The sequence below is a fragment of the Narcine bancroftii genome, chromosome 6, assembly GCF_036971445.1.
Source record: "Narcine bancroftii isolate sNarBan1 chromosome 6, sNarBan1.hap1, whole genome shotgun sequence".
NCBI classification, from domain to species: Eukaryota; Metazoa; Chordata; class Chondrichthyes; order Torpediniformes; family Narcinidae; genus Narcine; species Narcine bancroftii.
In genome coordinates, this window is record NC_091474.1 from 126,334,549 (window position 1) to 126,348,212 (window position 13,664).

Genomic DNA, 13,664 nt, shown 5'->3' on the forward strand with positions numbered 1-13,664 from the left:
AATTTCATCAATAGAGGAAAGGGGGACCACAGTGATCTTAGCTGTTTTGATTACCCTCTTGACTTCCGGTCTGATGCTTTGCAGCTGCCATACCACACCCCTTTCACACCACTAAATAAAGTAGGTTGAACCAGCTAATTTAGCGGGTCCGTAGCGGGTAATCTGACGTTGTGAAAGGTCTCAACCGGGCAGAGTGAGTAAAATTCATCCGGGCTCTGACTCATGGTGGGGAGGTAGTACCAGAGCCCAGCCGAGTTAACTTGTTAATCACTCTGTGGCAGTGTAAATGCTCAGCCAGGTACCATTCGTGACATTAATGCCTGCGTGCATGATCAGTCTTGTAGTATTATAAATAATCTTGAGATGATTTAAGGCCCAGGTATGCACTAACAGTTTGACTGGCCACCCTGTGAAATATAACTGTGCAGTAATATATTGGGGCGTGGCCATTGGGCTTTAAATCATCTCAAGATTTCTTACAATGCCAAATACAATGTAATGCTCTGTAAGTAGTTATACTCTATTGCTTGGGAAATAATGACAAGCTGGTCTGTGAGTTTGTTCTCAGTTCGAACAGTCTGTTGTCCACTATGGTAGATTTTTGCATGGTCTTTTATATATTGAGCAAGTATGTCTAATTAAATTGTGCATGTTTTTCCTCATGGTCTTTTATACATTGAGTGTGTATGTGCTTTATTTAACTGCCCTGTGAATACGTAATTCGTCACTTGTGAACTCACTGGTGGAAGTGGGGGGCCCCCCCCCTTAGATATGAGATCCAGATGAACCAGGTAAATCATGGTCCAGGGTGAATGGCTTACCATGCATACCCGGTAAGTTTACCCACTTCCTAGGAGGGTTGGCAGTGTGATTCAGTCAGACTGGCCATCTCGATGTGTAAAAAGTTGTCACGGGTAGCCTTGCTCTCCTCAACCTCTTTCTGAAGTGTAGGCACTTCTGTGGCTTCCTGACTAATGAAGTGTTGTGGGTCTAGGATTTGAGGGAAAAGATGCTGTTTAATTCTGTCTTGCACTTCTATCCATTTTCACTTTCTTGGGCACCTTCAATTTTTATGATGGCACCTGGGAAGACTTTCACCAATTGATCTGCAAGGTTGAATTTGAGATTGAAGGAAGCTTTGTTATCAAATCAGTTTTGGCAGCCTCATTGCTCAATGCATATTTTGTTGAACCCTGAAACTAAAATCTCTGATATTGTTCAGTGATTATGATGTAAATAGATACTGTATAACTTATAGTTGCTCAGTTCTTGAGACTTGAATTCAAGAATTTGGGATGACTGCAGTTCTACCTACATTCTTAGATGAATCCTTAATAGCTGAATTTGGATCGGTCCCATGGGTCCCAAGCAATTTGCATTTTTATGGAATAAAAAAAGTAGCACTGCTATGTAATCAGTGTACCCAAAAAATCTACCATGGTACGTAGTCTATGTGCATGAGTCCAGCAAACTCCTTAATTCCTTAACCAATAAGTTTGAAGAATAGCTAATCAATCTGTGCTAGGAGGTGTTGGAATCATGCAAAACATGGTTTAAAAAGGGTGATTAAAAGAAAGAAAACATAAAGGTAATTATTTTTCATTCTTTCCAAATGCAAGAGGCAAAATTTCACTCTCAAGTTCTATGTCTTAAAAATGGCTAAGTTGCAATTGAAATAGACAATATCAATTTATTGTGCATGCACCCTGCAAGTACAGTATTTTCATAACAGTAGCATTTGTTTATGGTTCACAGGGACATTCACTAACAATGTCTGACTGAAGATGCTGCTGCCTGATTGGGACAAAGAGACTGAATTATCATTTCATTTCTGCACCAAACTGGACCTAGTATCACAATACCATTCCATCCATGATACAATCCAGTTATTTCATTAACCAAAATGTTCAACCTGAATGTTTGAGCACTTGGGTGTTGATGGGTGAATGAAAAGTGAGAAAGGATACTAAACTAATTTTATGTATGTCTATATAAATGTTTCTAAGTTAATTTGGAGAAAAAAATTATTTTCTAGGCTTGGGTGTCATCAATTTACACAACCTGTATACGAACCAAAACCAATTGAAAGTGGAGCTTCTAAATCGCTGTTTTTCCCAGATGAAGCAATTAGCAAGCATCCAAGATTTGGGTGAGTTGATGCCAATCTCATTAACAAATGTGTTTCTAGTTTCACTGTTCTACAGAAACAGGCCCTTCAGCTCATCTTATCCGTGAAGTCCAGGATTGCCCAGTTTGCCTGCATTCTGTCAATATCCCTCAAAACTTTTCCAGCCCATTTACCTGTCTCAATGTCTTTTGAATATTGCAATTGTATCCGCCTCTACCACTTCCTTTGGCAGCTAATTCCACATAACCATCACTTTCCGTATCCATCATGGTCCTTTTAAATCTCTTCCCCCTCTTTCACCCCCCCCCCCCCAACTACTCTCACCTTGAATCTGTGTCATCTAGTTTTTGATTCACCTATACTGGTGATGGGTAGGGTTAGCATTCACTTGCCTTTCACTCTCCTGTGAACTTTCTCTTTTTAAAAGGGTCCCACTTGCCAAACATCCCTTTAACTGCAAACAGCCTCTTCCAATCAATTTTTGCAAGGTCCTGTCAAATACCAATTAAAATTTGCATTGCCCCAAAGAAAGACTTTGACATGGACCAGTCCTACCATTTTCTGTAACTAAAGCTAATGGTCACTGGTTCTAGTGTTTTCTGATTGTCTGCCAGGTTTCCTTAGGGTTTCTATAAAAGCCACACTATAATAATATATCAATAGATAGGTAAATGCTTTGTCAGTCACTCATGTTGCCCACATAAAGAGTGTACCACAAATTAGCATTGCCTGAATGGATGAAGCAGATCACATTTGACAGTATTTTGCCATCTTCAATAAGTGTTATTGGCACTTGTTTAATTTCATTTACCACTGCAAAATGTAGATTTGATCAAAATATAGTTTCCAGTAAATGATGATTATATAATGGCTCATAAAGTCTGACAGTTTTATTCTAATGACTAGCTTCTTGTCCATTGCCAATTTAGTCATTTTGTCCATGAAATTCTGATGGATGCTTTAGTCTTTTCTCAAGAACCCACTAACAAATTCACCATTATATGCTTCAAATCTTATAGCAAACAGTCTAACTGCCTTTTGGTTTGGAGGTAGTTTCTTACTGTTATATAAAAAAAGAATCCTGGCTGATTTTGATCTCACAATTATTCAATGGATTTTGTGAAGGACAATTTTATTCCTTTATTTGACACATATCATGAAACTATATTTACTGTATTGGGCCTTTTTGTAAAAGATTCCCTGACTGGTGCTTGTGATCAGATATGAATTTTTAAAATTTCCTGCTGAGACTTCCTCCAAGTCAGAAGTTCTCTACACTTTCTTAAACCAAGGACGACTTCCTGAAACTGTTTAAACCAGAATATTTTGCAATGCTCAGATTTCAGATTTATTTTGGAATTTACACTGAATAAGCTGATGCCTATTGTGAAATATTACTCTGCAATAACAGGGTATTCAGTCCATTTTGCTTGTGTGGGCTGTGACCTACTTGTTTGATTACTTCATTGGTTTGAGAATCTGCCTATCGTCTTCAAAGTATTATTGTCTCTGAATCCATAGCTTCACAAGTTAAATCAGATATCTCAATGGGGCATTTGATCTGTACCTGTTTAAGCCTTTACTTCTAGTACTTTAAACCTCTAATGTTAAGACTTGAAGAAATTGGGCAATGCCTATATTGTAACTTTCTCTAAATTTGGATGTTCCATTTGCCTGATTCAGGCTGAATGAATTGCATACATTTTTTCAAATGTTATATTTGTTTCGTGTTGAATTTTTCTTCAGCACTCTGACCAGGAATATTCGTCATCGAAGGGGTGAAAAAGTAGCCATTAATGTACCAAGTAAGTAAAATAACTTCATTAACCATTAAGTTCTTCACTTTCTTTCATAGCTTTGACTTCCTCTCCTCGAGATGTATGGAGGAAGAAATGGAGATGTGGGTAAGGGTTGCGTTGATGGCAGTAGAGGGGAAGTCTTTTTTTTTTGAAGGAGGATGTATTGGATGTTCTGGAATGGAAGACCTCATCTAGGGAACAAATGTGATGGAGGCAGAGGAATTGAGAGAAAGGAATAGAATGCTTGCAGAAGATGGGGTGAGAAGAGGTGTGGTCAAGGAACTAGGAGTTGGTAGGTTTTGTAGAAAATTTCTGTAGGGTCTGTCTCCCAAGATGGAGACGGAAAGATCAAAATGGTTTCTCACCATTGTTTCTCACCCTCTAAATTCTCCTTTGGCTCAAACCACTTTCTGCAAGCCATGGATACATGTATGGGTCCCAGCTATGCCTGCCTTTTTGTTGGTTATGGAATAATCCATGCTGTGAGCCCACACAGGCAAGTCTCCTTAACTCTGACTCTCCCTCTGCTACATTAATGACTACATTGGTACTGCCAGCTCTACAAATGATGAGCTCATCAGTTTTATCCCCTTTGCTGATAACTTTTACCTTGACCTCAAATTCACTTGGTGTACCTCTGGCATCATTCTTCCTTTATTTGGATTTCTACCTCCATCTCAGGAGACAAACCTTTGACAGATATTTTATCCAAACCTACCAACTCCCACGGTTACCTCAACTGCACCTCTTCACACACTGTCGCCTGTAAAGATTCTATTCCTTTCTCTCAATTCCTTTGTCTCCGTCGCACCTGCTAGAGTATCCAAGACGTCGTCTCCTTTTTTTAAAAAAAAGTACCCTCCCCTCGACTGCTATCAACTCGGCCCTTAACCGCACCTCTTCCCTAGCCCTGTCTGTCCTGAGAGGGAACAAACACAGGATTACCCTTATCCTCACTTACCACTCCACCAATTTCTGAATCCCACGTATATCCTCAATTTTTGCCACCTACATTGTGATCTGACCACAGACATACCTTTCCCTCTGCTTTTTGCAGGGATTGCCTCTGGCCCCTCCCTCATCCACTCATCCTTTCCCACTTTGCCTCCTTGGGACCTACCCCTGTGACTGCGAAAAATGCTACACTTGCATTCATACCTCTTCCCTCACCACCGATCGAGTCCTTCCAAAAGATGCTACTCTTGTGAATCTGCAGGGGTCATCTGCTGCAAACAGTGCTCCAGTTGTGGCTTCTGCATCATTGAGTTTGGATGCAGACTGGGAAATCATTTTGTTCAGCACCTTTGCTTTACCCACTGCAATAACAGGGACCTCCCAGTGGCCAATCATTTTAATTCTACATGCCATTCCTACATGCACTGCCAAACTGAGGCCACCTGCAAATTGGAGGAACAGCAGTCAAGATTCTATCTGGGTACACTCCAACCAGATGGCATTAACATCAACCTCCAATTTCTGTTAAATCCCTTCCCTCTCTTTCCCTACCCCTTTGTCTCTTTTCTTACAGCTATTCAACCCTTTCCCTTTCCATTCTATTCAGAGAGCTACTTCAATCCCCTATTGGCTTTTTTCTCTTTAATCCTCCTACCATATCCACCTGTAAAGTTTAAAACTTGTGTTTTTGATTCTTAGTTAATTTTGCCTGTCTCTTTAAGAGAACTATTGTCTGTTATATAACCATAGTGACTATGATATAATATGTCATAATATCAGTGAGGCTACAAGATGTGAAGGAAGTGTGAGCACGAGAAATTTTTCTTTAAACATCTTTGTGCTTTTATAGCAGTCTTTAGCTATTGCTTTTGTTATGCCAACTTTTGAGTAATTAGTCTAATTTATCTTTATAGTAAATGCTTTGTTATTCACCGTTATGTAAGTCTTATGGCGAAGCTATACAAAATGTTTATCTGTTCTATCAAAGAATTAAAACTACATAAAGTAACAGCCACAGAGCAGAGGTTGATTTATTGGATTAAAGAGATCTAAATTTGGGATATTGCATTTTGCACTTTGGAAGATGATACTTTGAAATTAGGATATTAGAATAAGGAAAGTGTTGCCTACATGCCTGTTAGCCTGTGCTTCTCCACATTGACCCTTCCTCCCTCCTTTCTTCTCCTCCCTCCTTTCTTCTTCCCCTCCCCTCTTTTTTTGTATCTGTCTGCTTTTTGCACATACTTTGACAAAGGGCTCAGGCCCAATACTTCAGTTATCATTTTCTTCCTACGGATGCTGCGTGACCTGCTGAGTTTCTCTAGCACTTTTGTGTATTGACAAAGTAGATAGAAAAACTTGTTGGGTCTGGTGAATTAGTTGTTTGAGATCTAGTGGTGTCATTGCTTTGCTGAGGATTATCATGAAGGAAATGTTTTTGCCAGTTCTCACTTAAGTGCAGTCTGCTGGTGAACAAGTTGAGGATCCTGTTACAGGGATCAGAAGTAGTTCCAGGAGTTTGGAGATGTTTGGTTGGGACTATGTTAAGGTAGAAAAATAGTTGATAAACAAGAGGCTAATGTAGGTTTCCTTGTTATCTAGATGTTCCACGGATGAGAGTAGGACCAGGGTGATGGCATCTGCTGTGAAGCTGCTGAGTTGGTAGGCAAATTGTGGATCAAGGCTCTCTGGGAGTCTGGAGTTATGTGCCATGACCATCTTCTCTAGCTATTTCATGATGGATGTCAGAAGCACCAGGTGGTAGTTGTGAAGGCATGTTGTGGTGTATTTTTGGCATTGGGATGGTGGTGGAATGTAAAGCAGATGGGAACTTCAAATTGAAATAGGGAGATAGTAAAGATGTCTGTGATTGCTCCTGCCAGCTGGTTCTGAGGGCACAGCCAGGAACTCTGATCAGTCCACTGGCTTTCCACGGGTTCACTCTCCAGGAGGTTGATCTGGTGACTGCACCAATGACTGTGGTACAAGAACATCTGTGGCTGTTGAGGGCAGATGACATTGTTTCACTGTCTTTCTGTTTAAAATGAGCATAGGATCCATTGTGCTCACCAGTGATCGAGGCATTGTTGCCAATGCTTTTGCCTGACGAGCCCATGACAGCGTGCACATCTTGCTGCATTCTGTGGTTGTTTGTTTGGGACTCTAGCTTGATCTGACGTTGTGATTTTGAGTCCCTGGTGCCTTTGTGAAGGTTGTTGTGCAGATCAGGGTTATCCAACATGAACACTTCAGATCTGGACTGCAGTAGGAAGTGAATTTCCAGGTTCATTATAGTTCCTGGTTAATAAAACATAGCTATGTTTTGGTAGGAAGTTGAGACTGACCTAACTGCAACAAAACCAAATCCAAGATAAACCAGAGAGTATAATTTATGAAGCTGACTCACTTTTGTGTCAGGTCAGGATATTAGGCTTGTTTTTAAACAAAGTTTAAGGTGGATGGAAACTCAAGCTGGATGGATATCCTGTCTCAACTTTGACAAAACCTCCAGTTTTGTTTTGTTTTTTAACTTCTTGGTGGTCTTATTTTTCTCAGCATTGACAATATAGCAAAATCATTCAACTAATTTTCCTGATGTAAAAGTATTAGATTAGTTCAGTTTTTATTTCAGGAATTGAACACCATGAGCTTTGTGTGATCTTATCTTCATTGTTCAGATGCTGCTCAGATCTGCCAATCTTTTTTTGTTGTCTATTTAAAATAATGGACACTGTCCCTCACAAAAGACTTCTCCAGGTTAAGTGTGGTTTCAATAGTAATTAGTATATTTCAAAACCGATATTGGTGACCATTTTTCTGTTAATGGGAATTACATTCAGGTGGTAAGATTATTTTCATGCTGTTATCTGTAAGGAATCATCATTTCACCATCTAGCTACCAGGTAACTTTGTACTCACTGCAATAGGTGATGAGGGTTTCTACCTTTGCCTTCTATAGATTTTTATTCCTCACCATCCTTTGCTTTAAAGATTTAGATTAATTTCCCTCTAATACTACAAATTTCCTGAAATCAATGACTCTGCGTGGGAAATGGATCTGTTTGACTTTATTCTTTTTTACTACTGCTGGGTGTTGCCATGCTTATAGCTTGTTTTCTTTCAGTTTATAAAGACAAAAATGTGTCCTCTCCTTTTGTTGAGAAGTTCCTTAATGATGATGGAGAAGCAGCAAGAGCAACAAAACCTGATCACATTTATATGGATGCCATGGGGTTTGGAATGGGCAATTGTTGCCTTCAGGTTAGTGACCAGGTTTGAAAGATATGTGAATATTGCTCATTTAAGTTTTCGCTGAACTATTCTAATAACTATCTTTTTTGTTTTGGGGAAGGTTACATTCCAAGCTTGCAGCATCTCAGAAGCTAGATATCTTTATGACCAGCTAGCTACAATTTGCCCTATTGTGGTAAGTGCAAGTACCTTTGGTCTTTGTTTTGTGAGGAATCATGTTTGTGAGAGCTCGTTTTGGTTCTGAGAGAGTGGCATGGAAGGCATAGGATGGCCTATGAGAAAGATATGGAACTTTAATGGGGAGGAAGGGCTGTGGATGGGGATGTCCTGTTCTGCTTTTTCCCCATGATAAATTAGGACTTGGATATGTGTAGCATTTTCAAAAATAATGAACAATGAATAGGTCTAAAACTCGTGGAAAGATGTGATTCAACTGAATTTCAACCACGGTTGAACAACCAAAACAGTGAGAAGCACTCTTTATTCAGTGAACCAAGTTTTAATAGGTGATGACGGAAGACTCGATCAATTTGACCGTTTGCCTGCTGGATCATTTGGCTACTTGCTGGATGGATTACCTCTTGCTGGAATGTGCTGAATTTGTTGAACCCAGCTGGTTGAATTTGATTACCTCATTTTTAACCTTGTAATTCTAACCTTCATAAAGTTACCATTCTCAGAATAATCTAAGGTTTAGACTTAAAATTGAAGTAGTAATTTCGTCTCATTGAGATGCTCTTATTGCTGCAGTCAGAGGTTCCCACCTGTTTCAAAAGGGCATCACTTACTCTTGTACCCAAGATTAGTGTGATCTGCCTCAACAATTACCACCCAGTAGCACTAACTTCTACTGTAATGAAATGTTTTGAGAGGCTGGTCATGGGCCAGAATTAAATATGTACCTAAGCAAAGGTCTGGACCCATTGCAATTTGCTTATTGTCACATTTGCACCACAGCAAATGCAATGTCACTGGCTCTCCACTCAGCTCTGGATCACCTCAAAAACAGCAACATACATATGGCTGCTCTTCATCGACTACAGCTCAGCCTTCAATATCATTACTCCCTCAGTGCTGGTCAAGAAGCTACACACTCTAGGCCTCTGTACGCCCCCCACCAGCAACTGGATCCTTGACTTTCTCATCGAAAGACTACATTCAGTACAAATTGGAAACAACGTCTCCTCATCACAGATTATCAACACAGGTTCATCCCAAGGATGTGTGCTTAGCCCACTGCTCTATTCACTATGCACCCATGACTGTGTGGCCAGGCACAATTCCAATGCTATCTACTAGTTTGCCAATGACACTACAGTTGTTAGCAGAATCACAAACGGCAATGAGGAAGTGTACAGGAGGGAGATGGATCAGCTTGTTGAATGGCGTAACGACAATGACCTTGCGCTCAACATCAGCTAAACCATGGAGATGTACTTCAGGAGGAAGTTGGGAACTTGACCCAGTCCTCATCGAGGGTTCCGTAGTGGAGAGGGTCAAGAACTTCAAATTTGGGAGGAGGATTTGCAGGCATAGGCTGTAGAAGTAGATTATCGGGATGAGTAACATAGTGAAATGTTTATATTTTAATTTTAATAGACTAAATGGGAATGTGAAAAGAAAGGGTTTTAGCACATATTAAACAAATGAGAGTAGATTTAGCTTTTCTTCAAGAAATGCATTTAATTGAAAAAAGAATATTTGAAGCTGAAAAGATCCTGGGTTGGGTATGTAACAGCTTCTTTGTTTAATTCCAAGGCAAGAGGAGTGACAATTATGGTGGGGGAAAAAATCTTCCAATTAAATACAAAATATAGAAACTGATCCTGCAGGGAGATGTGTGATAGTACATTGTCAAATATATTCGGAATTGTGGACTCTTTTGAATTTGTATGCACCAAATGTGGGCGATGAAAAGTTTAATACAGGAAACATTTTGAATAGCTGAGGTGCTTAAAAATATTTTAATAGGAGGAGATTGTAGATAGAACTACTAGAGGAATGTTAAGAGCTAAAGCAGCAAAAGCTACACTGGTATTAATGAAGGACCTGAACTTAATAGATGTGTGGAGGAGAATTCACCCCAGAGAAAGGGATTGTTTTTTTTATTCAAATAGGCATGATTCCTATTTCTAGAATTGATTTTTAGTTTCAGCACAATTAAAAGGTAGGATATTAGAAGCAGAATATAAAGTGAGGATTTTGTCTGATTATTTACCTTTATTAATGATGGTGGTAATGCCTGATAAAGAAAAATCAGTTTACAGATAGAGATTGAATCCATTATTATTAAAAAGAATAGACTTCTGCGATTTTATTAGAAAACAAATACAGCTATTTTGTAATACGAACTTGAACTCTGAATGATAAGTTTGTAATATGGGATGCTTTGAAAGTATATTTGAGTGGTCAAATTATAAACTAAAATTAAGGAGGAATATATTAGAGGTTGACTGATTAGAACAAGAAATAACAGTTTTGGAAAAAGATATTCAAAGAAGAAATTCTGAGAATAAATAAATAAAAAATATGGACAAATAATTAATAAACTTCAATATAATACATTACAAACTTATAGAACAGAAAAAGTGATTTACAAGAACTAAACGGTATAAGTTAAGTGAACGATCACAATGTACTTGCAAGGCAATTGAAAGTTGGACAGGTGTCAAGAACAATGTGATAAAAAATTATTTGAATGCTGTTAGTTATAAAAACCTCAAGAAATAAATGAATCTTTTAAGAAATTTTATTCTAAACTATATCAGTCAAAGTCTTTAAAAGATGAGAATAAAATATATAGATATTTATCTCTGATAAATTTGCCTAGATTGTGTATGGTAGAGCAAACAGAATTGAGTGCCAATTTTACACAGATAGAAGTGAAGGAAGCAATGAGTTCATTATAAAGTAATAAAGCACTGAGAGAAGATGGTTTTCTGCCTGAATTTTATAAAGAATTTAAAGATTTATTGATTTCTAATTTATGGAAATGCATGATCAAACATCAAAAACACATAATCTTCCAGAATAATTTTCAACAGCAATAACTGCAGTGATACAAAAAAAAGACCTGCTGAAACCTTAATCCTGCAGACCTATTTCATTATTGAATGATAATAAGATTCTTATTAAAATACTGGCGAACAGGGTGACTAAATTATTACATAAAATTAATAAATATGGATGAGACAGGCTTTGTTTTTAAAAAAAAAAGATAATCAGACAATGTGGCAGATTAATTAGTATTATACATTTAGCACAAAAAAAGAAAAGATTTGTGTTGCTATGGCTTTAGATGCAGAAAAAGCCTTTGATAGACTGGAATAGGACTTTTTGTTTAAGGTGTTGAGCAAATTTGGGTTTGGTCAAATCTTTCTAAATTGAATAAAAACATTTTATAGTGATCCCAAAGGTAAAGTAGTAACGAATGGACAAATATTTGCTCCATTCCAATTGATGAGATCAAGTAGACGGATGCCCCTTATCTCCAGGTTTTTTTATACTAGCTGTAGAGCCATTAGAAGAGGTAATTAGGAGTGACTTGGAAAAAAGATTTAAAGTTGGTCAAGAAGAGCTTTGCAGATGAAATTAATATATTTGACAGAACCTGCGAATATGGTAAGATTTCTGGTTATAAAATAAAATGAGACAAAAGTGGAATTATGTCCCTTATGGAAGGAGATTATAGTAATTGTCAAAGAAATACTTAATTTAAGTGGCCAAAAGATGGTTTTAAATATTTACCGATTTGTGTAAATAAAATCTAAAGAATTTATATAAACTGAAAAAGACAAAAAAAATTGATGATTATACCTATAACATTAGTAGGAAGAGTTAACTGTATTAAAGTTGAATATATTCTCAAGAATACAATATCTTTTTCAAACTTTACTAAACAGGTAAGGAAATTTGTTTGGAACGGAAAAATGTCAAGAGTTTCTACAGAAAGATTAACTTGGAAATATGAACTACAACTTCCAAATTTTAAGAATTATTACAAAGCAGCTTAAATGAGATTTCTTGCTTCTCTTTTTGAAGGAGTAAAAAACTGGTGTGGGTTAAAATAGAATTGGTTATAATAGGAGAAAGTTTAGCAGAGGAATTTATATATAAACAGGGCTCAAAATCATTAACTGGTGTTAAAGAAACACCTTTGTTAAAATATTTGGAACAAAATAAATTGGAGCAAGATGATGTATATTACCTAAAATGCAATAATTCTAAATCAAAATTATCTTGTACCTTTTTCAAAGGACAATCGACTTTTAAATATTTGGTTTAGTAAAAGGTATTAAAAATATTGAAGATTGTTATGAGGATATTTGATGGAAAAATTAGGTCCAGAGATTCCTGTAGTGAGATGGAAACCCTTATTAGGAGAGGAAATACTAAGAAATTTAATACTGCAATGTATTTTTTTTATTGCAAATAGGTACTATTAATCAGGGAGTGCATCAATCTAGACAGAAATAGGAGTTGGATTTGAATATTACAATTGATGAGGAAAGATGATCGGGCCTCTGTTGAGATTGTACGACAAATACTATTAATGTAAGATATAGATTAGTTCAATTTTTTACATCAGTTATATTGACACCACAAAAATTGAATAGAATGAAATCAGATTTATCAGATCAATGTTTTTGGTGTGGTGAAGAGATAGGTACTTTCTTGCATTCAACTTTATCATGTCCCAAGATACAGCCCTTTTGGGTGGACCTAGGACATTTCTTTGAGCAAGTTAAAGGCATTGTATTTCCACAGAACCCAGATTTATTTATATTGGGAAATATAGAAGGAACAAGACCTAATAAGTTGAAACTACCATTATACCAAATGAAATTTGTTAAAATAGCATTAACAGTGGCCAGGAAATATATTGTAGTGACTTGGAAATCAGATTCACACTTGAGTATGGAAGGATTGAATTCAGAAATTCAAAGCTGTATCCCCTTAAAGAAAATCACATATAATTTGAGAAATAAATATGACGTAGCAGGGTTATTACTGCTACAGCCAGGTTATAGCTCCTGGCTTGCAGAGGAAATAAGTCACGCACGCCGGTAGAGTGTATTCGACACTGAGTTTATTCAATGGTAGCTCTCCTTTTTATAGTGAGCTTGGCCGCATCACCACTGGGTCATGGCTTGAGCGGGCTGGCCACTGATTGGTCAGTTCCAGCATCTGGGCTCCCTACGATCTGCCGGTAGTGCTCAGCCAGTTTCACCATTCCACTGGTGGCCTATGGAAATGGGTGTCTCAGCCCATGTGAGGTCTTGCTGGTTCCCACTTTCATCAATAATTTCTCGTGTTGGTCTGAGCTGCACACTGTTACACGAACCCCCCCCCCCCCCCAAAGAACTGGCGATCGGGGCAGAGTTCTTAGGATGCTGAACCCTGCGCCATGGGGTCAGATGGGTGATGGGCTGGTCAGAGTCTAAGTAGGCCAGTTTCAACCAGTCGTTGGTAAGTCTCCTCTCTTCTACTAATGTCCAGAACACAGGTGAAGCCATTGTTTCTTATCAGAC

General features: G+C 37.9%; 1 protein-coding gene across 5 annotated transcripts in view; it reads left to right on the forward strand.

Annotated features, from left to right (window-relative positions):
• gclc (glutamate-cysteine ligase, catalytic subunit) overlaps window positions 1-13,664 on the forward strand; it is a 71,522-nt gene that overhangs the window by 27,035 nt on the left and 30,823 nt on the right. For all 5 annotated transcript variants that reach the window (XR_011340282.1, XM_069885992.1, XM_069885993.1 and 2 more), the window contains exons 5-8: window positions 2,036-2,149; window positions 3,875-3,933; window positions 8,006-8,142; window positions 8,234-8,308. Coding sequence is in view for 4 of the 5 variants with exons in the window: in XM_069885992.1 (XP_069742093.1) it covers window positions 2,036-2,149; window positions 3,875-3,933; window positions 8,006-8,142; window positions 8,234-8,308 (385 nt within the window). In the remaining variant the exon portion in view is untranslated. The remainder of the gene's footprint in view (window positions 1-2,035; window positions 2,150-3,874; window positions 3,934-8,005; window positions 8,143-8,233; window positions 8,309-13,664) is intronic.